Here is a 25,347-nt window from a genome sequence, read left to right as displayed (position 1 = left end):
GTTTATCTTGGATCATCTTTTTAATTTCTACCAATTTGAAAGCACAAATCCAATCTAACAAACCTGACTCCTATTAGGTGGGAACAGCTTGTTTTGGAGACCTCACACATTGATTTTGGCATATAATTAAAATAATCCTTTACACTGTGCATGTACTTGCAGCGGAGAGAGATGCTGATGTCTTGCTTGAAGTATTGTTTGATGAGGAGTTCCCTGGTGGCCTAACTATAAGGTACAGACATGAAAATATTAATTCTGCTAGTTCTTTTAGGAAATGACTGCAATAACAATTTTTTATTTTTTTTGCTTTGTTCTGGCAGATGTTCCCAGTCAAGAGGCTACCGTGTGCCCACAAGTGCCTTAATCAACCTTTCCCATGGTATTCGGACAGAAAATGGTATGCAAAAGTTGACCGCTGTAGTTAAACCGCAACCAGCCATCAATCACCATGGCTCTCACCCCTCTGAATTATCTGCAGGAGGATCACAAAAAGGACACTTGGGTGCTCTGAACCACTCCCCCCGTTCACTCTTCGTCCCTATGAAGGTTAGAGTTTTAGATGCTACCGCCAAGCAAATGGATTGGTCTGTACTGTTGTTTTCAGTGTTTTGTCTATTTTCTTAATGCAAATTCGAGCTTGTACTTTATTAGTGATAAAGATACAGACTGCCCGGGCAATATTGCTGTTTTACCTGCTGTCCTATAAGATCACATTTCTCTTTTAGATCATACAAAACTGAATTTTTTTTTTATTTGAATGATGTAATAAAGATGCTCCTCTTCTGTGTCTAGATATTGCTGTTAGATACTAGTTATAGTGCCCCCTGGTTTTCTTTTGATTCACTCTCATAAATGTGTCATTTGGTGATCACACATGCTCAGAGCCACAGACCAGGTCCTCTAGTCTAGTGCACGGGCGGTGGAGTTACTTCCTCTATTGTACTACAAAAAGTACAAGCCCACTCGCCATGTCAAGGCCACCTAGTTAGAGTGGGTCCCTAACCTGACACTGGCGTAGCGCCCGGTGAAGACCACTGCCTCCGAGACTCCATGCCCAATGGGGGGAACAATCCAGTGGCCAGACAGCCCCTCTACTGCCCAACCAAGCTCCTGGCTCTGGACCACTCCACCCCACAGACATCATCACAGAAACAATGGCCGCCACAGAGAACCACACCAGTATGAAACCTACCATGTGCTCACTGCCAGAGGGCTGGGAGAATGGTAGGAGGAAACCCTCATTTTAATCGTATTGACCCAAGGAATAAAGAACACATGTCATTTTTACCGTAAATTGTACGGCGTGAAAACAAAACTTTCAGAAATTATCAAAATTGCACTTTTCTTTTTAATTTCCCCACACAAATTTTTTTTTGTTGCACCATACATTTTATGGTTAAATGAGTGATGGCACTACAACGGACAACTGGTCGCACAAAAAACAAGCCCTCATACTAGTCTGTGGATGAAAATATAAAAGTTATGTTTTTTTTGAAGGCGAAACGTAAAAATAAAATTGTCCTTAAGGCCCAAATGGGCTGAGTCCTAAAGGGGTTAAAGCAACCAAATTATAAGAAGCCATGTCATGGCAATGCAAGCTCTCCACAGAAAGGTGCTGTCTCATCTGCGAATCAGAAACAGAAGGAAAGTTCTCTTCAGATGTGTTTTCAGAATAGTCCAACCAGAAATATCCAAAGAATAGGGGATAAGATTTATGATCGCAGGGGTCCCATGCCGGGGCTGCACAGAGATTGCGGGGGTCCCAGCAGAGTGACCCCTGCGATCATAAATCTTATCCCCTATTCTTTGGTTAGAGTATGAGATGCATAAGGCCGGAATAAGTAACTACTATGTACAGTTAGTTACTTTTTAATGCCAGAAACGGGTCAGATAGGAATCCTTGTCTTTTCAATCTGCATTTAACCCCTTAACGGCAACGGACGTAAATGTAAGTCTTGGTTTGGCGGTACTTCGCGCACCAGGATGTACATTTACGTCCTGTGTATGACCGCGGGCATCAGAGCGGTGCTTGCGTCATACACGGCAGGTTCCGTCTGCTATCAGCAGCCGGGGACCCGCCGTTAATGGCCGACATCCGCGATCGTGCAGATCACGGTATCTGCGGCAGATCACGTACAGTGATCGCACAGATCATGGAATCTGCGGCAATGCGCATGATAAAATAGATGATCAGATCTCCCGGCATCTCCTGCTCTGGTCTGAAATCGAGCAGACCAGAGCAGGAGATAGCCGATAATACTGATCAGTGCTATGTCTATGCATATGCAGTATTCAGCAGCTATTAAGTACTCAAAGGATTAAGATTTTTTTAATAGAAGTAATTTACAAATCTGTTTCTTTCTGGTTTTCCACCGGAGTACCCCTTTAATGCTCAGATTAGGGTCTCTCATTCATTGTTGGGGTCCAGTTTATATTCACTTTCTAAAGTGAGTAAAGGAAGGACTAACATAGAAACACAAGTTGGACTACAGAAAAAGACCACTTGTTCAATCTAGTCTGCTTTTCTTATATTTACTTTTCATCTTAGGCTGCTTTCACAAGTTCACCCATTAATAAACGGCCTTTATAATGTATTGTTAAAGCACGTTTAATAACGGATGAAATAACGGGTGCTAACGGCTAAATAGTCTTTCCAAATAACGGGCATATTCATCCGTTAAGACCTTTTATAACATCCGTCATGTACGGACGTTTTAACACCTCTGCCTACAGACTCCCACAGCCAAGACTACTACTACTACTCCCATCATGGAACAGACTTGTTTCCATGATGGGAGTAGTAGTTCCTTGGCTGCGGTAGTCTGCTGGTGGCTGGGGACATATGTATATTAAGTGTTGGGGGGGGGCATATAGCGCTATATATCTTGCCCCCCAGTGCATTAATAAAAATATGACCCCGCCAGCGCATTTGTATGTATATATCTATACCCCCCGCCGGTGCATAATGTGACCCCCGCCGGCGCATTTGTCTTAATTTTGCATTGAAGCGCTATATGTGAATGGTATATCTATCAAAACGCATCCAGCAGCTGCCGGCCAGATGATCCTGATAGATCTGCTATTCATTCATAGCACCGGCGGCTGCATATATATGTAGATGGGGGGGCAGACATATAGCGTTATCTGCCCCCCACATCTCTTCTATATGCAGCCACCACTCTATGAATGAATAGTATATCTGTAAGCATCATCGGCCGGGCAGCTGCTGGAGATATACTTGTCACATATAGCGCATTTGTGCAGCGCTATATGTGATATGTCAGCAGCGCATTCCAGCAGCCGCCTGGCCGATGATGCTGACAGATATACTATTCATTCATAGAGCGGCGGCTGCATATAGAAGCGCCATGGGGGGCAGATAACGCTATATGTCTGCCCCCCCCCCCAGTACATCTATATACATATGCAGCTGCCGGCACTATGAATGAATAGTAGATCTATCAGGATCATCTGGCCGGCAGCTGCTGGATGCGTTCTGATAGATATACCATTCACATATAGCGCTGCAATGGAAAATTAAGAAATGCGCCGGCGGGATCACATTTATACGCTGGCGGGGGGGGGGGGGGGTATAGATGTATACATATAAATGCGCTGGCAGGGGTCATAATTTTATTAATGCGCTGGCAGGGGTCATCATTTTTATTAATGCGCTGGCTGGGGTCATATTTTTATTAATCCGCTGGGGGGGCTAGAGATATAGCGCTCTATGCCGCCCCCCACAACACTTTTAATATACATATGTCCCCTCACATTGTCCATTTTAAAAACCCCGCTGGGATCCCTGATTAGCTCCTCAGTACCGGCCATTCAGGGCTCCCAGCGGGGAATTTAAAAATGAAAGTAAAAAAATACATTGTGAAAAATACAAGTCTGTTCCATGATGGGAGCAGTAGTAGTCCCTCAGCACTGCAGCAGTCTGATGATGTCACCTCTTCTGAGCATGCTAAGTAAAAATAGCGTCCGTTATAATAACGGGCATTAATGGGTGTATTTACTTATGTCCCTCGGCCATAGACTTCAATGTTAAAAATAACATCCATTAATTTACCCGTTTCTTGTGACGGGCAAAAAATTTGCGCATGTCATGTTATTTCTCCCGTCACAACTAATGTCCGTTAGTCATGACGGACTATAACGGTTGATAACAGGTAAACGAAAAAAAACATTGACTTGAATGGGGTTGTTTAACGGGCGTTAATAATTATTTTTCAAATGTACGTTTATTAACAGGTAAACTTCATAGTGTGAAAGCACCCTTAGAATGGTTTAAATTGTTACTATTGATTTCCCAGCCACATATGCTGGATGTTGGTTCCATGTATCTACTACTCTTTCAATAAAATGTTATAGCTGCTACGTGCCAAGATCCCATGCGTGCGGGCATATATCTCCAGCATCAAGCTTGGACTAGCATTGTGCATGCACGGGATATCAGCAGGTAACCGCTACATGCAGAATAGGGAGAGTATAGTTATTCATTTGGGGGCATGAATCGGGACCGCAGAAAGAAGAGCCAGTGCACCTCTGGGCAAGGGAACACCTTGATGGCTCCAAGAGCCTCATTTACATAGAAGGATTTTTAGCCATATTTTGGGAATAGCAGCAGCTAGGAAGATAAGGTAACCACCATTGTGATCAGTGCTCCCTCTAGTTACAAAAAGTAGCAGCAGGTTTGTGTTGTTGACAATGCTGTCAGTTTCCCATAGCGACTGCTGCACCATGCATTTGTCAGTATTTCTGCGCCCATAATACTAGCTTACAGCAGACTGCTTCTATTGTCTTCTGCTGTCAACAGATAAAGGCCACTACAAAAATAGTTCCTGATATTTAGATGTAGAAAAGTTGTATTTGGTATTTTGTAATAGAACAAAAAAAAACTCTACTATATCTGCTTTTATCCTAATACATAGTCTTAGTGAAACGATTGGCAGATGCTAGGTTTGGGAGGGGGGGGGGGGACTTGTGAAAGTATACTGAATTGACATTAATGAAAAATGGGGCTTCATTTCAGTTTGTATTTCTGTGCAGACAATACCTAGACGTGTGATGTCCTCTGATGACCATACGGATAAAATATTATTTTAGTAAATATGCTTGAAGACCTCATGTAGCATTGCTTCTTCACATCATTTGCAAGAAAAGTTTATTACTCTTTAACTAATATATAGCAACATTAGACCCTCTTGGCTATAGTAATCACAGGAAGTACTAGACGTGTAGTCCTAACTAATGCATAATAACTTTATTGCTTTGTCATTCATAGCATAAACAGGACGATGAGTTCAGCAATGTGTGGCAGTCCTTGCAAGGCTCTGGAAAGCCGCAGAAAATAAATGACAAGGTCGGTTATTTTGACCAAAGAATGATGTGGTGTGTGTGCGTGTTAGGTTGTCTTTTCTGTAGATTACCAGTAGTTTAATATGTTTTTATAGAGTCTACCTCAGGAAAAGAAGCCTGGCCAAAATATGCACCAGTACTACAAATTGGGCAACCCAGACAACGCCTCAAAGTTCCAGCGGAAAAAACAAGAAGTAGCAAAAACAGGTAAATGAACAGAAAGGCAATACCAACCATCACCAACTGAGAGATGGTGGACTCATTATGGGTAAAGCTAAAATAATGTTGTGTTAGTAAAATCTGTAAAAGGGAGAATATCTGTACACTTTAAAAGTAGACTCCAGGCAATAGCTTACCCTCCTAGGATAAGCATGGTGAGAAGTAAGCAGCTGCCCTGCTCCCTCTTACCTGGGGCTCTTTCAAGAGGTCAATTTCTTTGTGTAACTGTGTGAAAGCCTTATAGTTACATTGGGAAAGGAGAGCATGGCAGCTGTTAACAGATCTCTGTGGCCACAGGGCACAATTTTGTAATTCAAAGGGTTACTCCAATTTCATAAAGCAATGGCATGTCATTACGGTGTACCATCACATTATGACCATTTGGGGCTTTAACATTAGGGACCCCCTGATGCTGAGGCCAAAAATGCTGTAGTGCTGTTTTGACACTGGGGCCCTTTCACAGTCCTCACAGCGGAGACTAACTGAGGGAGGACTCTCCCACATGGGAGCGCCGGACAGGAAAAGCACCCAGCACCTTTCTGCACCTCTCATGAACGGAGCTTAGCTGCGTTCCTCCTCCCACAGCGAGCCCTCCAGGCTTAGGGTGCTGCAGTAATTGTTCCCGCTACCAGGAATGTCAGAAGCGGTCTCAATTTCTCCTCCAGCTCAGCGGAAGCCTATCTAGCCAGGCACTGCTGTCACCCACCACGCGGTGTCCGAAGAAGTGCCCTGACGTGTCCTATGGACCTTATACAGGGTGACGGGGATACCATCCATGGCTCCTCGGCCTCCCCCCAATCTCCCAGGGTGGCAAGGATTCTATCCATGGCTCCTAGGCCTCCCCGTCCTCCAACCTGCGACCAAGGGGGCACAGTGATCGGCGAAATGACTGTTGTTCCTTTTTTGCCGGCACCTGGAGGTATACTCTTTCTGCCAGACTTGTCTTCACGGTTTCCGATGCAGTCAGTTTTCCATCCCTTGGCTGCCGCTAGCATCCCCTACAGGTACACAGGACTGACGTCAGTCAGTCATACTTTCTTCTGCTTGAGGGTCGCCCATCACATCGGCCACATTAAAGTAGCCCACTTTAGGTAGGAGGGCTCGCAGAAGTGCGTTCAGGAACCCTATACCAGTCAACGAGGCGGTGGTCTATGTGGTTTATGATTACGTCGGATCACCTACCATACACTTCCCACACCTTGGCAGAAGTTCAGGTATCCCACTGCCGAGGTGTAGTTCTGAGCGAGGAGCTCCATGGGCTTTAACAAGGCACCAAGTAGTGGTTAGCAGGGTTCCCTACTTTCCCAGGTCCCTCTCCACAGGCCTGCTGCTATCATGGATAAGGGCTGGTAAGCCACTTTCAGTGTGTGGTTCAGAGGACTAGACCGGTGGGTCCACAGTCCCTATGCCAATTAGCCAGACTGTCTGCATGGTTTTTTAATCCACCAGGTCACCTTCCCCATTCCTGCCGCTCCAGCGGCAGACATCCGCTGACTCTCAGTGGGAAGTTCCGAAGAAGTGGCTCTGTGGATTCATTGGACCTTTCTACGGGTAAGTTAGATGGTCTGCATATTTCCTGCACCTCATTTGTATTTTATCTCTTCAGTCTGTGACTGCAGTTCTGGTGTGTACCATCATAAAGAGATGGGGTGTGGGCATTTCCTGCAGGTTGTATGGACCTCGCAACAGCAGCACTCTTGGTTCTCCTTTCTAACAGCGTAATGTTAGTCTTCTCAGGGCATGGTTGTGGCACGCTGTTTAGTGCTGAGACTAGTTTCCATGCTTTCGGACATTTGGATGTCTGTGGTTCCTTTCGTGGTGGCAGTCTTGGTACCCCTCTACTATCAGGAGGTACCCATGTCTGTGTCCCTACATATGTTCTGGACACCCTGCTCATGTAGAGCCTTCCTCCCCTCCTTTTCGGTGGGGTGTACCTTCAGGCTTTCCTGTGTAATTGTTTCCACATGTCTGTGGCGGTTGAGCACCTCTGTTCGGGCATGGGGCCTGCTGGGGTGGCAGCCCGTTCTGCTTATTCATTGGCCAGGATGGCTCCGTGGCCGCACAGTTACCCTTTTTTTTCCGCAGGTCCTAGGTTTCTCCACAATGGGGTGTTTCCTCCCAATGCTGTAGGTTGCTACGTGTGCTTCTTACTTGCATTCGTAGTTGTCTTTGTAGCTTCCAGCTCCAGTGTCCAGGATTCAAATCCTTCTGGGGACACAACATGGCTCCTCCGTGCCTCTGTTTTTTTTTTTTTTTTGCAGGATCCCTGGGGGCTACGTCCACCCAGTGCTTTGATCCGTTACCATAGGGCGACCTTTCCTTGCTCCTACAGTACATGGCGCTCTTGGAAAATCCCCTTCCACAAGGGGTACTGGGATCAGGAAGCTTGGCACGGTCAGTGCCTGAGTTTCTTCTCCACCTCCCCTTATTTTCCCCTCCACTAGGGGGACTATTTCACTGAGCACTTTTTTCTGCCAAGATGGAGCATTTCGCCCTACATGGTGGGGCACCTTGCTGGGCCTTTGTTTTTTTTGTTGTTGCTGGGAGCAATCCGAAGTGCTTTTCGCTGGCTCTGCTTGTGTGCTTACTGCTCACTATTGCAGCCTGGCTCTCCTCCTGTTTCTGGTTGTTTACTGCTGCTCATGCAGCTAGGGCATTTTACTCTGTAGGAGGGGTTTATGCAGTAGTGTATAGCTCAGAAACAGCCAGTCTGCCATTGCTCTCTTCCTTCCTGGGGCAATATTCGGGAAGGGTGTGCTCATTCTTCCCTGTGTCGGTGGCGCTACACTGCCACTCCTATCTTTTGGTGTAACCTTCTCGTGCCCAGAGCCTGGAAGTCCCAGCTGGGTTCCCTTTTGCTTTTCACTCAGTTTCCGTCCTGACTAGACCTTGCTGGGAGTGCTCTGGTTCGCGCTGAGCGCTGGGTCCAAGACCAATTAATCCTTGTTTTGGGCTCTCTCCTAGACTGCTGTGGTGTACCTTATTTTCTGGGTTGGTCCTCCTAGTCCTTCGGCCTTCGTGATGATTGGAGTTCTGGGCATGTGTAGTGCGCCTGCCCAGGCTTTTCCACAATTCCATTGTAGGGCGGTCGTTCTGTACTGCTCTTCTTCTTGTCCCGACATAGCAGTATGTTTCCCACAGCGTTTTGTGGTTGTTGGTTTGGCTCCCCCTACAGGTGGGACACCTCCCGGTGTCTCGAGAGTCTCCAGTTCCTTGTCGCCGTTCTGGTTTTCTGGGTTACTCCTTACTTTCTGTTTCCTCCTTCAGGGTCCATTTGCTCCGGGGTTGGACGGCAAGTCTGTCTACCGGGTTGTTCTAGGCGGGCCATTTTTCTGCTGCAGCATGAGTGTGGTTTTCCTTCCCGCTGTTCAGCCTGTGTGGCGTCCTCTCAGATTCTGCTCTTCTCCCCGAGTGCTCACGCTGTGCCCCTGGAACAGTGTTTTTTTGGTGCCTACAACTTTTTGGTTTGCATCTTCTGCACCTTGCAACTCCGGAGACGGTTCGCGTCTCTCTTTTCCAGAAGTTTGTTGTCTTCACTTCGACCAACTCTCCTTCGGCTCTCCTTGGCGTTTTCTCGCCAGGTTCTCTGGTTTCGGTTGGCCCTCTGTATGGGGTTCTCTTGTCGTTCCCTTTTCCTTTTTTGTTCAAAACCGGGCTTTCACTCTGTCTGGTTCTGTGCTTCTTCCAGATTGGTTTGGCCCATCAGGTCTCTGCATTGCCCGTTCTTAGCAGCACATAAATAAAGAAAAGCATAGATGAGCTCACCGACTTTGGATGAAACAGGCGAGCACTGGTATAATGTGGTTTAGAAGCACGGATACAGGGAACTGTTCTACCCTGTTGATGACAGGCAGTAAAGGAGAATGTCCAACTCCCGAAAAGTCCAGTTAAAACTTAACGTTTAATAAATCCAAGGTTAAAAATACTTTTGGAAAACTCACTATTGCACCAAAGATGTTCATGAATGCATGTCTTGAGTTTCCCGCCGGTACATCTTTATATATTGTAGACTAGCTGAGTACCCGGCGTTGCTCGGTTTTTCCTTCCTAATCCTTGTTGTGGAGGAAAATCAACAGAGGAAGCTTTTGACTTCATATCCTGTCCTCATATTTTTGTCATATCCCGACCCCTATCCCGACCATCCCGTCCTCCTATCTTGACCTCCTGTCTCGACCTCCCATCGCGTCCTCATATCCCGACCCGTAATATGTGTACCAGGTATTGAAATATCTCCAGCCGTATGGATATTATGTGAGAACATACATTTCCTATTGATTTGCATGGGACTTTAAACAAAACCCTGACACTCACAAATGGGTTTAATTAAGGGTTAAATTAACTATCCTATATTTTAAGTGGACATATAAGTAACATGTGACCAAGTATTAACGAAATATCTCCAGCTGTTTGGAAGTTATGCAGTAACATATATTTCCCATTGACTTGTATGGGACTTTAAACATAAACTCCGCCCCTGGCAAATGGGTGTGAGTAAGGGTTAAATCACCTATCCTATGTTTGTTGTTGACATATAAATAACGTGTGCCAAGTTTCATGTTAATATCTTTAGCCGTTTGAAAGTTTTTGTGGAACATACATACATACATAAATACATACATACACACACCCACGTTGAGTTTTATATATATATAGATTGCATTCTCGACAGGTGACAGTATACCACATGTTCGCTATCACAATTTAGAAAACTTTTTACAGGGTATGTTGCTCTGAGAGAGCTCATATTACAATATGAACGATTGCATCTATGATTACCAACAGTATGTAACCATGTGGAAACCGGTCTATCCACTTGAAAATCACTGGGCGACAAAATGCTGCCCAGGGATTTTGCCCTCTTGACAACACCTCTTACTCCACCCTCCAGTAGCTTTGCTAGTATATCGTCCTGTAATAACAGGAATATGTTTTAAAATGATGGCTTTGATTTGGTCAAAATTACGACTGAATGGAGTGGTAAATGTGGGAATGAAAGAAGACCCTGATGGATCATGTTTGATGGAAGAAGAGATATCGAGGTACTGTTCCCTAGGTTTAGCATCTGCAATAGATTTAGCCCTTAGAACAGCAGCACTGTAACCTCTGTTTTTAGTCTGCTTGTGATGTTTGCGCTTGACTGCTGGTAAAAAGAAGATGCTCATTTTGCTCTAATACATTCTCTTATCAGGAGATTCTTAGTGGTGTGAATAGGGTGACCACTTAGAGCTTGGAGAATACTGTTGCCAGCAGTTGGCTTGCGGAACATCTTGGTGTCAATTCTTTTAGTGACCTAGTCACCTATTAGGGTGCGTTCACACTGCGGAATCTCTGCCACCATCAAAAATACTTTGGCGCTAGGGGCACTGAGACATCACTATTAACGGCTATGCAGTGCTCGCGGAATCCGCGCAAAGAACAATTTCAGTGACTGAATTGTCCGCGCCGTTGTCAGCGCCTCAATGTGGCAAGAGCATATACCCATGGTCTCTGTTCCGTAATGAAGGCTACAAGAAAGATTTTACGGTGAGTACAAAAAAATATAATTTTACTGGGTTCAAGAGAAAAGTCGAAGATACATTTGTAATTTTGGAATAGAATTTGACCACTCGTGAGTCCCAGTAATCCGTGTTGTAAATGGTACATTTTATGGTATGTTGACAGCAACGTGTTTTTTTTTAATTAATTTTTTTATGTGGTACAGTACATTATTATTTACAATACATTTGTTTTATACAGATGTTAAAAAATATACATTTTCTTATGTTTACTGTAGGGAAACAAGGCTTTGAGTTTCACAAACCAGAGAACTGGCAGCTGAATGTAACTTCGCAGGTAGGCTCTTGTATCAGAACCTTATGTATCAATTTGAGGGACGAGGAATTATATTTAAGAGTGGTCGGTATTTAATCCTCATTTTTGGTCAGCATTTTTAGCCAAAACCAGGAGTGGGTCTTAAAAACAGAACTGTGTAAACCCTAACACTGTCAGACCATTCATCACAAACCTGTTAACCAAAATGTGGGAATTACCCAGAGCAAATACAGTTGTTGTTTTTTCCTCAGGAAGGGGTGCATTGATCTCAAAGTCCTGATTTGAGCCAATTTAGTAAATGTCTTTTATTCAGTATAACGTGACCTATTCTGTGACATAGTAGTTAAGGGAAATGCACAGGACTTTTCTTATTGTTTTAAGTCATTAAGTGATCAGCAGGTTAGCAACAGCCATAGAGGCAAATTAAGCAGCTGATCGGAAGGGGCCTGACCACTGGGACCCCCTGCAATCTCCGGGACCCCGGGTCTCCCCGTGAGGAGCTCATGTAGTCTATCGCTTGACGGCATGCACTCCATTCATTTCTATGGGATCGCCGATGATGCCCGAGTGCTATGGGAGCGCTGAAAAGTAAAAATGGAGTGCTTGCCGCCTGTAGTACGCACTCCTCACTGTGGGGCCTGGTAAGAGATCGCGGGGGTCCCAGCGGTCAGGATAAGTTCATTTTCGATGGATTTCTCCTTTAATTCTAGTATAAAGCCCAAACTGCTTGTTCCCTTCGATATAATTTTAAGTTGACTGTCTTGCTTTTTTTGCATTATGTAGAATGTCTCTGAGCCTGAAACACACATCAAGGTTTTGAAGAGAAATGATCAGACAGAGACCGCGTACAGTAATTCTGGTACCGCAGAAGGAAAGGTACAGCTGACCACAGCATGAATTGCTACCTGTAAATTGCTGAATTGTTCTTGAGCGGTGTGCTGCTATGGCGCCTGTAACACATGTTATGATCTTATTGACAGCCAAGTAGTGAATTTGAGAACTTTTTTGCATCTCTGAAGATTGGAGGAGGAGAACAAGCCCAGTCTGTACCAGTCATGGAGGCACAGAGTACTACTAAAGAGCATTTGTCTCCACAGTCCTTTGCTATGGTAAGTTTGCAAAAAAAAAAAAAAAAAAGCTCATTTAACCCCTTAATGACAAAGCGTTTTTCAGTTTTTGAGTTTTTGTTTTTTCCTCCTTACCTTTTAAAAATCATAACTTAAAATTTTCCACCTAAAACTTTGCAGTGACATTAGTCGTTTTACCCCAAAATTCACAGCAAAACTGAAAATCATTTTGCGACAAAATTGAAGAAAAAAAATGCCATTTTGTAACTTTTTGGCGGCTTCCATTTCTACACAGTGCATTTTTCGGTAAAAATGACACCTTCTCTTTATTCTGTAGGCCCAGACGGTTAAAATGATACTCTTATATAGGTTTGATTTTGTTGTACTTCTGGAAAAAAAATCATAACTATGTGCACGAAAGTTTATACGTTTAACCCCTTAAGGACCCGAGTTTTTTTTCCGTTTTTGCATTTTTGTTTTTTCCTCCTTACCTTTAAAAGAACATAACTCTTTGAATTTTGCACCTAAAAATCCATATGATGGCTTATTTTTTGCACCACCAATTCTACTTTGCAGTGACCTCAGTCATTTTGACCAAAAATCTACGGCAAAACAGAAAAAAATTAATTGTGCGACAAAATAGAAGAAAAAATTTCATTTTGTAACTTTTGGGGACTTCAGTTTCTGCACGGTGCATTTTTCGGTAAAAATGACACCTTTTCTTTATTCTGTAGGTCCATACGATTAAAATGATACCCTACTTATATAGGTTTGATTTTGTCGTACTTCTGGAAAAAATCATAACTACATGCAGGAAAATGTATACGTTTTAAAATTGTCATCTTCTGACCCCTATAACTTTTTTATATTTCCGCGTATGGGGCGGTATGAGGGCTAATTTTTTGCGCCGTGATCTTTTAGCAGTACCATTTTTGTATTCATGGGACTTATTGATCGCTTTTTATTCACCTCTTTTTTCATTCATCTTTTACATTGATCAGTGGTTTCTCATAGGAAACCATTGATCAATGATTCTGCCGCTTAACTGCTCATGCCTGGCTCTCAGGCACTGAGCAGTCATTTGGCGATCGGACACCAGAAGGCCATGTAAGGGACCCTCCTGCTGTGTCACAGCTGTTCAAGATGCCGCGATTTCACCGCGGCCACCTCGAACAGCCCCCTGAGCTAACGGCAACAATTTACTTTCACTTTAGACGCGGCATTCAACTGATCGCGGTGCCGCGTGCTATTAGCCATGGGTCCCGGCCGTTGTTAGAGGCCAAGCCCGACCCGCTGTGGCCCCGCGTTATAGAACGGGAGCGGACTCAAGACGTACCGGTACGTCATGGGTCCTGTAGGGGTTAAAAATTTCCTCTTCTGACCCCTATAACTTTTATTATCTAGTTCGGACATTTACGCACGCGGCGATACCACGTTTTTTATTTTTTTATTTACACACTTTTATTTTATTTTTTTAAATGGGATAAGGGGGGTGATTTTGACTTTTATTAGGGAAGGGGTTAAATCACAAACTTTACTTTTTTTTTTTTTTTCAAAGTATGTTTTTATTCAAGTTTTCATAAAATAAAACAGAGAACAAGGGCAACATAAGTGTTTCGTTATGTGACACAACTAAGTCACCTAAAAGCATGAGACAAATAGAACACAAAATGATCCACTCACAATATGAGAACAGAGAAAACATAGTGGAAAGTAACGTATCAATCTCTATACAATTTGGCCATCAGGTGTATTTTTAAGTATGTCAGGTATTATCGCAGTGAGTAGGTAAGTAGGTGTTGTCCATAGTGGCTGCACAAATGGGCAGCATATGACGTGTGAGTGGTGACTGCCTTGACATGTTGCGCCAATCTGGGGTATTACAAATCGGCAGCAGAACCCTTGTCAAAATTATACAAAGTGAGGTGAAAAGAAGAGAGGGGGAGAGAAGGAGGAACAAAAAAAGAGGTGAGAAGCAGACAGCGATAGAGGAGAGAGAGGAAGGTGGAGAGGAGGTCAACATGCAAGAAGTACCTACCTTGCGTCACAGTGCATCCTTCGGAGTCCCCAGGCACCTGAGCATGAGCATCAATCATACAGTGGCATTGAGAGCTTTATGTGACTGGGCCATGGATGGACGTGAATTCGCCAGAGGCCATAAAGTCAATCCACGGCCTCCATATGGATGTGAATTTGTCAAGTTGGCCGCGTGAGTCCGCCACCAACTCCTCCATTCTAAGTAAGCAGGAAGCCTCCTGAAGCCAGGACGAAACAGAAGGGGGAGTGGACGACTTCCATAGGCGTGGAATTACCGTTCTAGCGGCTAAGAGTAAAAAATGGAGCAATTGGGTCGAGACCTTGGGTATGTCGGTTGGGAGGATTGAAATTTACATTTACTTTTTTTTTTATGCAGTGTTATAGCCTCCTCTAGTGGCTATATTGCTGCATACGCTGATTGCAGACACTGTTCAGTGCATTGCCATAGGAATGCATTGATCAGTGTTTTGTGCTTGATTGCTCCAAGCCTGAAATCCAGGCTTGAGCAATCAAATGCCGATTGGACAGCCGGGAAGAAGGTAAGACACTTCCCGCTGTTCGGGATGCCGCCATTTCACCACGGCAATCCCAAACAGCTCCGCTGAGCTAACCGGCAGTGTATTCTTCCATTTTAGACGCCGCAATCAGCTTTGATTGCGGCGTCTGAAGGGTTAATACCGGACATCAGCCCAATCGGCGATGTCCGGTATTAGCTGCGGGTCCCGGTTGCTGATTGCAACCGGGACCCTGCAGTTACGAAGTGCGCTCAGCTTCTGAGCGTGCATCACATATCGGGAGCTGGCCACAGACGTAAATATACGTCCGTGGTCGTTAAGGGGTTAATAACTTCCTTAAACAATAAAGGGAGCATTAAAGGGGTACTCCGGTGCTTAGACATCTTATCCCCTATCCAAAGGATAGGGGATAAGATGCCTGATCGCGGGAGTCCCGCCGCTGGGGACCCCCGTGATCTTGCACGCGGCACCCCGTTTGTAATCAGTCCCTGGAGCTTGTTCGGGACTGATTACCGGCTACTACAGGGCGGGCGGCGTGTGATGTCACGCTCCGCCCCTCAATGCAAGCCTACGGGAGGGGGCGTGACAGCTATCACGCCCCCTCCCGTAGGCTTGCATTGAGGGGCGGAGCGTGACATCACACGGGGGCGGGGGCGTGACGTCACACGCCGCCCGTCCTTTAAAGACCTTTTATGGCCTGTCTGTAGGTCTTGATTGATTGATTGGGTGAGGTCTAATCCCAAGGTCCTCTGCATATCAGCTCTCTTAAGGGTCCTCTTTATTTCTGGTGCACATTGACACCTCCGTTCTGTGCCTGCTATTGCAGCTAAGTCTAGTTTATTCGATTACGGCTTGCTGTGATTTATGTAAACCAGGGTTTCCCAACCAGGGTGCCTCCAGCTGTTGCAAAACTACAACTCCCAGCATGCCCAGACAGCCTTTGGCACCCTGGTTGGAAAACACTGATGTAAACCATGAAAAGGTTGCTGCACTCCCATTGTGCCCTCATTGTACTGCCTGCCTAGGAATAGACCATCATTGTTTAAATCCCCTTTTAGAAGAGAAATGGCTAAGACAGGAATAGTACTTATGAATATCGTTTTTTATATTCCTCCTTAGAAAGGGACACAAATGTTAAAAGAGATCTTGAAGATTGATGGCTCCGACGGGCCAGACCAGCAAAAAGATGTGAAAAAAGATCCTGCTGCCCAGCGGAAACATACCAAGCAGATGGGTATGTCCTCTAACCGCTTTATAATAATAAAGCAAAGTGTGGTAGTCTTGTATAAAACAGGGAGCTGGTGGGGGCTGCATCGAAGCTTTACAAGACCATGTGCTGCTTGATATAATAGTTTATACTTTTCTAAAGGTGCAGAATTTGAGGATGACCTGACAGTCCAGTTTTATTTTTCGATAGACTTAGACTTTAAAATTGTGTTGTTGTTGTTCTTGTACAGCTGCTCATATGAACAGACCTCATGGCGCCGGACCACCATTCAGTGCCCCAAATCCAGAATTGTTACGACCGCCTCTTCTAACTCAACCATTAGCCACACCTTTGGCCCCTGCAGTAGCTGAACTTTGTCGCATTTGTTCTCTCATTGGAATGCATCCGCCCGAGTTCTCACTTCTGCGAACACCACAGGTATAGTTTACATTGTTTACCCTTTATAATAAACCGTGATTCTGTTGTAGTGTCCTAGTGCAAGTGTCCACCACATACCCCAAGCCCACCCCTCTTGCCATTATCTTTACTATGGGATCTTTAAAATGTGGGCTTGTAGAATATGTCTGATGAAAGTATAACATCACCAAGATTTTTTTAATATAAGGGCTATTTAAACATTAGGGCTGGGCGGTATACCGGTTCATACCGAATAGCGAAATTTTTGTGCTGCACGATATGAAATTTAACCCATACCGCAATACCGGTTTGGCCCAGCACTTCCCCATTGGGGAACTAATCATATGTGACCCGCGAGCGCTGTTCTGCCCCCCCAATTAACCCAGCGCTGCGCTGTCCCCATCGGGGTACTACTCACATCACCCGCAACCGCTGCCCTCCTCGTCCTCCTGTTTGTTGCGGCCGCCGGCGCTGACACTCTATACCAGTGGTCTTCAGACTCCAGATGTTGCAAAACTACAAATCCCAGCATGCCCGGACAGCCGTTGGCTGTCCGGGCATGCTGGGAGTTGTAGTTTTGCAACATCTGGAGGTCCGCAGGTTGAAGACCACTGCTCTATACTGTATCCCTATGCCCAGGCTGCAAAAGGTAAACAAAATAAACTTTAACTCACCTTTCCCGTCGGTCCGGAATTGCTTCTTAGGGGATGGAAAGTCGGACAGCCATCAGCCTATCAGCGGCCGCAGCGATGTTCCGCCTCGGCCGGTGATAGGTTGAGCCCACTGTCATATAAGAAGCCGGCTTCTTACATGACAGTGGGCTCAGCCTATCACCGGCCGAGGCGGGACATTGCTGCGGCCGATGATAGGCTGACGGCTCTCAGACGTTCACGTCCCCAGGAAGAGCGTAAGGCCAACGTAGGAACATGCGTTAGTTTTTTTTTGTTTACCTTTTGCAGCCCGGGCATAGGGATACAGTATAGAGTGTCAGCCCCGGTGGCGGCAACTAACCGGATGAGGAGGGCAGCGCTTGCGGGTGACGTGAGTAGTACCCCAATGGGGACAGCGCAGCGCTGGGCTAATACATTTTTTTATTTTTATTTTTTTCGGGTGGGAATACCGTCTTATATACCGTGGAAACGCCTTAAGTACAAAAAATACCGAGATACACATATTTGGCCATACCGCCCAGCCCTAATATACATGTATTTCACTGAATAAATAATTACACTTTTGGCGTATGTTTGATTGTAAAAAGTAATTGCTTATTTGAAAGATAACAAATTTCCATCACAGATCTGCAGCTTGGTAATTATGGGCCGCATCCATGTGTGGCACTCTGTGTGCAGATCTGCAATATGAACTACAGTGCTATATTCACATAGAAGTCAAATGGGCACAGATGTCAGCATGCCATATGCGGCAGAATGCGTTGAAAAGAATCAGTTAACATACCCTTATAAGTACTTATTATTCTTAATTCATTTGTGGTTTTTCTACCTGTTTTTCAGCTCTATATCACATAAATCAATATACATCGAGGCAACGTTTTAGTTTAAACCTAGTAGATATTTGCTATTCATTTGATGTAACTGTGAGAATGTTTATCCTGTGTGTGTAATGTTTTTCTTCAGGCGCTGACAGTCTGTCAGGTGAAGCTGTCAAATGGTTTGGTCCTACATGGACCCCAATGTCATGCTGAACATGAAGCAAAAGAAAAAGCTGCCTTTTATGCGCTTCAGAGACTGGTAAATAAAAAGATCTAAACCCTTGCATGAAGCTTTCATTAGAATCTGTCCCAGCACTAGATTCACCTTGTGACATAATATGGTTTTTATATTAGAAACCTGTTCCTAACGTCACACGATTACGATTGCTTGGATGAATACATTTAAACTTCTCAGGCAATCTCGTAGACTTAGGTGAATCCGTCTGATCAAGTGCATGCCAAGATGGTTAAAGGGGTACTCTGCCCCCTAGACATCTTATTCCCTAACCAAATGATAGGGGATAAGATGTCTCATCGCGGGGTCCGGCAGCTAGGACCTCCAGGATCTTTTGCAGCACCCGGCGTTTGTTTAGAACGATGGGTGCGGGCGGCGGTGGCCGTGACGTCATGACCATGCCCCCCGTGACAGGACGCCATGCCCCTCTTGACATCACGCTACGCCCTCTCAATGCAAGTTTGTGGGAGGGGGTGTGGCAGCTGCCACGCCCCCTCCCATAAACTTGCATTGAGGGGCGTGGCTTTGACGGCACTACGCCCGCTCCAAGCGTTCGGAACAAAATGTTCCGAATGCTGGGGCAGCTTAGTACCCCTTTTAAATGTATCCTGTCACCAGAGCAATGGGGGGAACTAACTCTGTAACTTATACAAAAATCTGCCCCTATCATGCTTGTGTGAAGCCAGCCAAAGAATCCAGAGCCCCTCTTTCTGCTGTGCAGTCAGTGGATATTCCGGTGTTATGCAGGACAACTTTGATGAATGACGACTATAATGTTTCTTATTGTGTATGACAAAATAGGTGTGTAGAGTACTGTCTATAACCTGTGTCTGTTGTTTTTGTTTTTTATCTATATTGTCTTTCAAGTGACTTGACATAAGTAGTCCTCTTTTTTTTTAATGACCATTTGTTTGGCAGATCTTGTACTTTGACCTTTTACATTGCTTTACTTAGGGCTCGCTTGGAGCAAACTTTCCTCTGCCGCCCCCACCACCTCTCTTTTCAAATTACCAGCCTCTTGGAGCAGGTTTACCTGGGGCACCTCTGCCAGGAGTGTTTCCTCAGCCAGCATGTAAGTCATGATCAGATTAGTCTGGTTTTTATAAAATATGCATTAAGTACTGTGAAGTTTTACATGCAGTCCTATTTCTAGCATCATGATATAGAGCAGGTTCATATATATTGTGTACCTTCTATATTATTTACGTGAATCTCTGCTCTTTCTATGCTTAGGAGTCCAGTGGGTGGTTCTTGCATTGTGATTAACAGCTATATCTGTATGCACACTCATTTAATGTCATTTACTCCTGGGTTTTAGCAGTGCTTATGTTTTTAGTGCAGCTTTTATATAGGTGAGTCAAAGGAATAGAAACTGCTTTACCATTTCACAGCATCTCCCATAATAATACTTTCTTTCTGTGTAGCTAATATTATCCCTTCAGCACCTCATATGTTTGGTGCCGTTCCTTGGAGACCAACAGTACCACTTCATAATAAACCCTATTACCAGGGAGCTTACCCTGGACATATGCCAAATGCTGGAAGCCACAACCAGTTCATACCACTACAGGTAAGAAGTCTTGTTTATACTCCAAAAGATATTATTGATTAAATAAAGCTATTTTGTTTGCGTTTTTACACAGTGTTACGGATAAGACTTTACGGTGTGAATGGGAGCTGAGGTGCAGTAACCTGGCACCCCCACTACACAATAAGCAAAACCAGCTGTTACTGGCCGTTCATGGTGTGTGTGCCAAGGCTCCGGCAAACGTGTGCCAACACCAGAAACACCTGGTGATCACCTATGATTAGACATTGCTAGGCGATCCTGGGGTTAGGCCATTCATGTTATGCACCCAGCAAACACTGTTAACCCCTTGAAGATGCAGCCAATTTAATTTTTGCATTTTTTTTTTTCCTCCTTGCCACAAGCCATTTTTTTTTTTTTTCGATCAACAGACCCACGTGAGGGCTTTTTTTTTTTTGCTTGACCACTTGTACTTTGTAATGACACCTTTTATTTAATGAAAATGGTATGGTGCAACCAAAACATAAAAATTTGTTGCAATGAATTGAAACCACAATTTTTTTTTACGGACATGTTTTTCTTTATTCTGTGGGTCATTACAAATAAAACAAAACTCTGTATACATGCTTTACTAATAAATTGTACTGCTTTATAAAGTCAATTAAAAAAAAAAAAAAAGGGTCTAAAATGTCTCTAACGCGGCTGTAGGAGGGCTAACTTCGCTATGGCGATACCAAATCATGCTGCTCATGGGCCGCTGAATATTAGGACTAATGCTAAGACTAATGCTTTAACCCCTTAAGGACTCAGCCCATTTTGGCCTTAAGGACTCAGACAATTTAATTTTTACGTTTTCATTTTTTCCTCCTCTCCTTCTAAAAATCATAACTCTTTTATATTTTCATCCACAGACTAGTATGAGGGCTTGTTTTTTGCGCGACCAGTTGTCCTTTGTAATGACATCACTCATTATATCATAAAATGTATGGCGCAACCAAAAAACACTATTTTTGTGGGGAAATAAAAACGAAAAACGCAATTTTGCTGGTTTTGGAAGGTTTTGTTTTCACGCTGTACAATTTATGGTAAAAATGACGTGTGTTCTTTATTCTGAGGGTCAATACGATTAAAATGATATCCATTATTACATACTTTTATATTATTGTTGCGCTTAAAAAAAATCACAAACTTTTTAACCAAATTAGTACGTTTATAATCCCTTTATTTTGATGACCTCTAACTTTTTTATTTTTCCGTATAAGCGGCGGTATGGGGGCTCATTTTTTGCGCCATGATCTGTACTTTTTTTTGATACCACATTTGCATATAAAAAACTTTTAATCCATTTTTTATAATTTTTTTTTTATAAAATGTATTAAAAAAGTAGGAATTTAGGACTTTTTTTTTATTTTTTTTCGTTCACGCCGTTCACCGTACGGGATCATTAACATTTTATTTTAATAGTTCGGACATTTACGCACGTGGCGATACCAAATATGTCTATAAAAAATGTTTTTTACGCTTTTTGGGGGTAAAATAGGAAAAAACGGACGTTTTACTTTTTTATTGGGGGAGGGGATTTTTCACTTTTTTTTTACTGTTACTTTTACATTTTTTTACATTTTTTTTTACACTTGAATAGTCCCCATAGGGGACTATTCATAGCAATACCATGATTGCTAATACTGATCTGTTCTATGTATAGGACATAGAACAGATCAGTGTTTTCGGTCATCTTCTGCTCTGGTCTGCTCGATCACAGACCAGAGCAGGAGATGCCGGGAGCCGCACGGAGGAAGGAGAGGGGACCTCCGTGCGGCGTTATGAATGATCGGATCCCCGCAGCAGCGCTGCGGGCGATCCGATCGTTCATTTAAATCGCGAACTGCCGCAGATGCCGGGATCTGTATTGATCCCGGCACCTGAGGGGTTAATGGCGGACGCCCGCGAGATCGCGGGCGTCGGCCATTGCCGGCGGGTCCCTGGCTGCGATCAGCAGCCGGGATCAGCCGCGCATGACACGGGCATCGCTCCGATGCCCGCGGTTATGCTTAGGACGTAAATGTACGTCCTGGTGCGTTAAGTACCACCTCACCAGGACGTACATTTACGTCCTGCGTCCTTAAGGGGTTAAATGCCGTGATCAGTATTAATTACAGCATTCAAAGGGTTAATTGCGGGCATCAGCCGGATGTCCACAGTTATCCATGAGGTCCTGACTGCTGATAATAGCAGCTGACTTAGCCTGATCACCTTGAGGGGAGACACTGTGATTGCAGAACCTTGCAGCATACATGTCACTATGCGCTAAGCACCAGGGCACCTCCACGTATATGTACAACACTTGTCCTCTAGTGGTGGTTATATCCTAGAATTCCTCTTCATACTAATGAACTTGGATTTTAAACCTTTTTAGATTTAATTGATTTATGTCTTTTGCGTGCACTAATACAAATGGAAGATGGTTACTTAGATGGCAGTGATGTGCATTGTTATGATAATGTATAGATTTGTACCGATGATCTGGACTTCATTATGGCTTATTTACAGAGCAAATCGTTCTTCACCTTTTCTGACTTCATGGTTTCTTTTTATTTGAAGGTAACAAAGCAAAGAGTTGCTATCAGTAAGAGTACTGACAACTCGAGCACATCATCCAGTGGGGAGCAGAGATTGGTTCCTGATGTTGCCAGTCATTCTCCCTCAGAAAGTTCTGTCAATATGACTTCTTCACAAACCACTCAGCGCTCCGCGTTGGAGAAATCTGGGACGCCACGATCTAAGTCAAACACAGGCTCAGCAAGCAAGCGGAAACCACGGAAACTGGCAGTGAATTTTAATGTTCCAAAAGCCACAGAATAAACTTGACTTTTGGATTTTCATCATTTGTATTACCGCCTTAACATTGCTGTGTACAAACGGCATGAGCTGCTGTCTGCAATTTAGATTCCCCCCCCCCCCCCCCCCCATCATTGTTTCTATTTGACTACCCCAGGACTTCCCAATCTGCATACATTTACTGGATTTCAAGTTGGGTGTATCCTGTTTTTGAGCCTTTTACTTTTGAGCCTTTTTCTTCAGAAGCCTGCACTGATTTTTTTTTTTTTTTTTTTCTAAAAAATGATTATTGAACATTTTTGTTATCTCAGAAATTTTTGCATATATCAGTACTAGAAATGAGTTAAAATCAAAGTTCTCATTTTTAGTAACCTACAGCAATCATAGTATCTAATATGATGCCACATGCTTGGTAAATATCTCTAACACTCTGATCCATTTAACCTTTTAAAAATATTCTGTTCTCACAAAGTATTTCTGTAAAGACTGAGCATCCCCACATTGCAGTAACAGTAGTACTTTCTGTTGTGCTGTTTGAGGCTATCACCCATGCCGATCCTGTATGTGCCTTTCATTCTAGGCAGTTCATCTGCACACCACCATTGATTACAGTGCCTCACAGTGTGGAGCTAGAATCCTCTCCACCCTCTTTTGCTCTGTGCAGAGCGTGGCGCTATTATTTCTGCAAAAAAAAAAAAAAATCTTTAAAATCAATTTTTTCCCAAATATTTTTCACTGAAGTATGTAGTGAAATCTGACAATGTATGGTATATTTGTTCTTAAAGGAGCCCATTTTTATTTGCTTGTCCCCATAACTGTTTTTTTTGGACATTTCATAAAATGCCCTTGGCTATAGTCACCTTTTCTGTATGAAATGCTATACGGGGGACAATAGCCAAATACTTTATTGGGGTTTCCGATGTATTCAAGACTTCTATTTTCTTTATTTTATTTTATTTTTTTATTTTTTTGTCCAAAAGCACCTTTATTTATTTCCCCACAGTAATATTTTTAAGTCCTGGAATTTTTCATTGGGTCTTATACAAACAATATTTTATTAAGAAGGGAAAACTTTTATGTGCTTACTTCTCTAGTTTCTATTCTTTTAAAAAAAAACAAAAAAATAACAACTAACTAGTTATCGCTCTATCGACCGTATCAAGTGCTGGTGTTTCATAGTGGCATGTGTCGGTAACTTTGTGTCCAAGATTGTGCGTTTTAAGATTCATGGCATGTCACTGTTTTGCACAACAATGTAAAAAAAACTTTTAATTTTTTTAAAAGACAAAGTATGTTGATTGCAGAATTGTACACAAATATATATCTATATGCAATGTTACAAACTTTTGTCCTGATTCTTTTAAAAAATGTAATGTTTGTCTTTTGTGATTTTTGAATGGATGTCACTACTGTATGGATATGTTATGATTAATTTATTTTTGGAGCCTCCTTAGTTCCAGGGCACTTTACATATAAGACAAATGCAAATACAATGGACCTGAAATGGTAAATGAGAGGCTGATAAAGAGGGCCCTGCCCGCAAAGACTTACAATCGAAGTGTTCAAGGTTACCCCCTTTCAAGCCACAAATATTATGAGGAATGTGTCACTGGAAAATTACTTATATTGTTTAGGTCAAGTTTTCACGTTAAGGAAAGTTTAAAATAATGTTTGTTGATTTTTCTTAGTTTTGACTGCTTTCTAATCCTGAAATCTTTCACGAAGCCCACATAAGCTTTCACTTCCTGTCCTGTGGAGAGAATGTTTCACCAGTCTCCTTATCACAGGATTCCAGTGAAAGATAACTATAAATGTATATAGTTTAATATAGAGGACCATTAATCAACCATTCAGAATAAGGGCCCTAATTTCCAGGGCAAGGCCGATATCACCCTGTATCACCCTCGCTTCTTGGCCTTTTGGCTGAGATCAAGTGTAGTATCTGTTCTTATCAGGCAGTCCACTGGTGAGGATGGATGACTGCGTGTAGGAGCAGGTGTTTCGGGGCTGGTGCCAAAACTCACTGGGTGGATGGGACCCATTGAGTTGAAGCACTGCACCATTTACTCTTCAGCTTGGTAGCCCGTTCTTCTGGCTAGGATTAGGGACATTTTTATAGATCCAGACGGATGACTGGGCAGTAACTCGCTGCATCATCCACTCATTTATATGTATGTCTCCTTTTTTCAGTGTGCCACGTTTGTTGTGTCTATGTTCACTAGGATGGTCAGGGTGCGGTTGCCCTTGTGTGTGTCCCTCCTGCCGGACTAGGGGAGGTATGTGTGGCCATAGTGAACAGACCTTGCATAAAGACAGATTTTCTGAATCCCTTCCTGAGGCAAAAATAGACATCTGTGTATTTATCATGTAACCTATATCCTGGCTGTAGGAATCAGATAAGAATTCTTGACATTTACTATAATCCCGTGCTGTTGAAGGATCTCTAGTGTTGTCTTGATGTGATTTTTTTTTCCTGTATCCCTCTTGTCTGAGCTATTATTAACCAGTCTATTTATGAAGAGATTTGCTTGAGTCAACACTATTGCCACCTTTTGTGAATACTTATGGTGCTGAGCTGAGAAGGGAGAATGAAGTGTCGTCTACAGTAGACGTTATTTATCGG

General features: G+C 43.5%; 1 protein-coding gene and 1 non-coding gene across 4 annotated transcripts in view; both read left to right on the top strand.

The window, feature by feature from the left end:
• XRN1 (5'-3' exoribonuclease 1) overlaps positions 1-24,067 on the top strand; it is a 100,433-nt gene extending 76,366 nt beyond the window's left edge. For 2 of the 3 annotated variants that reach the window (XM_056564797.1, XM_056564799.1), the window contains 13 exons: positions 163-232; positions 321-546; positions 5,288-5,365; positions 5,457-5,568; positions 11,354-11,412; positions 12,175-12,267; positions 12,372-12,500; positions 16,130-16,244; positions 16,468-16,655; positions 18,269-18,382; positions 19,313-19,430; positions 19,783-19,928; positions 22,488-24,067. In XM_056564797.1, coding sequence (XP_056420772.1) covers positions 163-232; positions 321-546; positions 5,288-5,365; positions 5,457-5,568; positions 11,354-11,412; positions 12,175-12,267; positions 12,372-12,500; positions 16,130-16,244; positions 16,468-16,655; positions 18,269-18,382; positions 19,313-19,430; positions 19,783-19,928; positions 22,488-22,748 — 1,709 coding nt within the window. In that variant the 3' untranslated portion in view covers positions 22,749-24,067. The remainder of the gene's footprint in view (positions 1-162; positions 233-320; positions 547-5,287; positions 5,366-5,456; positions 5,569-11,353; positions 11,413-12,174; positions 12,268-12,371; positions 12,501-16,129; positions 16,245-16,467; positions 16,656-18,268; positions 18,383-19,312; positions 19,431-19,782; positions 19,929-22,487) is intronic. The other variant, XM_056564798.1, reaches the window with a different exon arrangement.
• Positions 24,068-24,627: 560 nt separating this feature from the next.
• Positions 24,628-24,811, top strand: LOC130363232 (U2 spliceosomal RNA). Its single transcript, XR_008891763.1, has one exon. It is a non-coding gene; the product is annotated as a U2 spliceosomal RNA (small nuclear RNA).
• The last annotated feature ends 536 nt before the right edge of the window (positions 24,812-25,347 follow it).

Source organism: Hyla sarda, chromosome 3 (genome assembly GCF_029499605.1).
Source record: "Hyla sarda isolate aHylSar1 chromosome 3, aHylSar1.hap1, whole genome shotgun sequence".
Classification (NCBI taxonomy): domain Eukaryota; kingdom Metazoa; phylum Chordata; class Amphibia; order Anura; family Hylidae; genus Hyla; species Hyla sarda.
The sequence above is the reverse complement of the archived record's forward strand: the minus strand, read 5'-3'. Positions and strand labels throughout refer to the sequence as shown.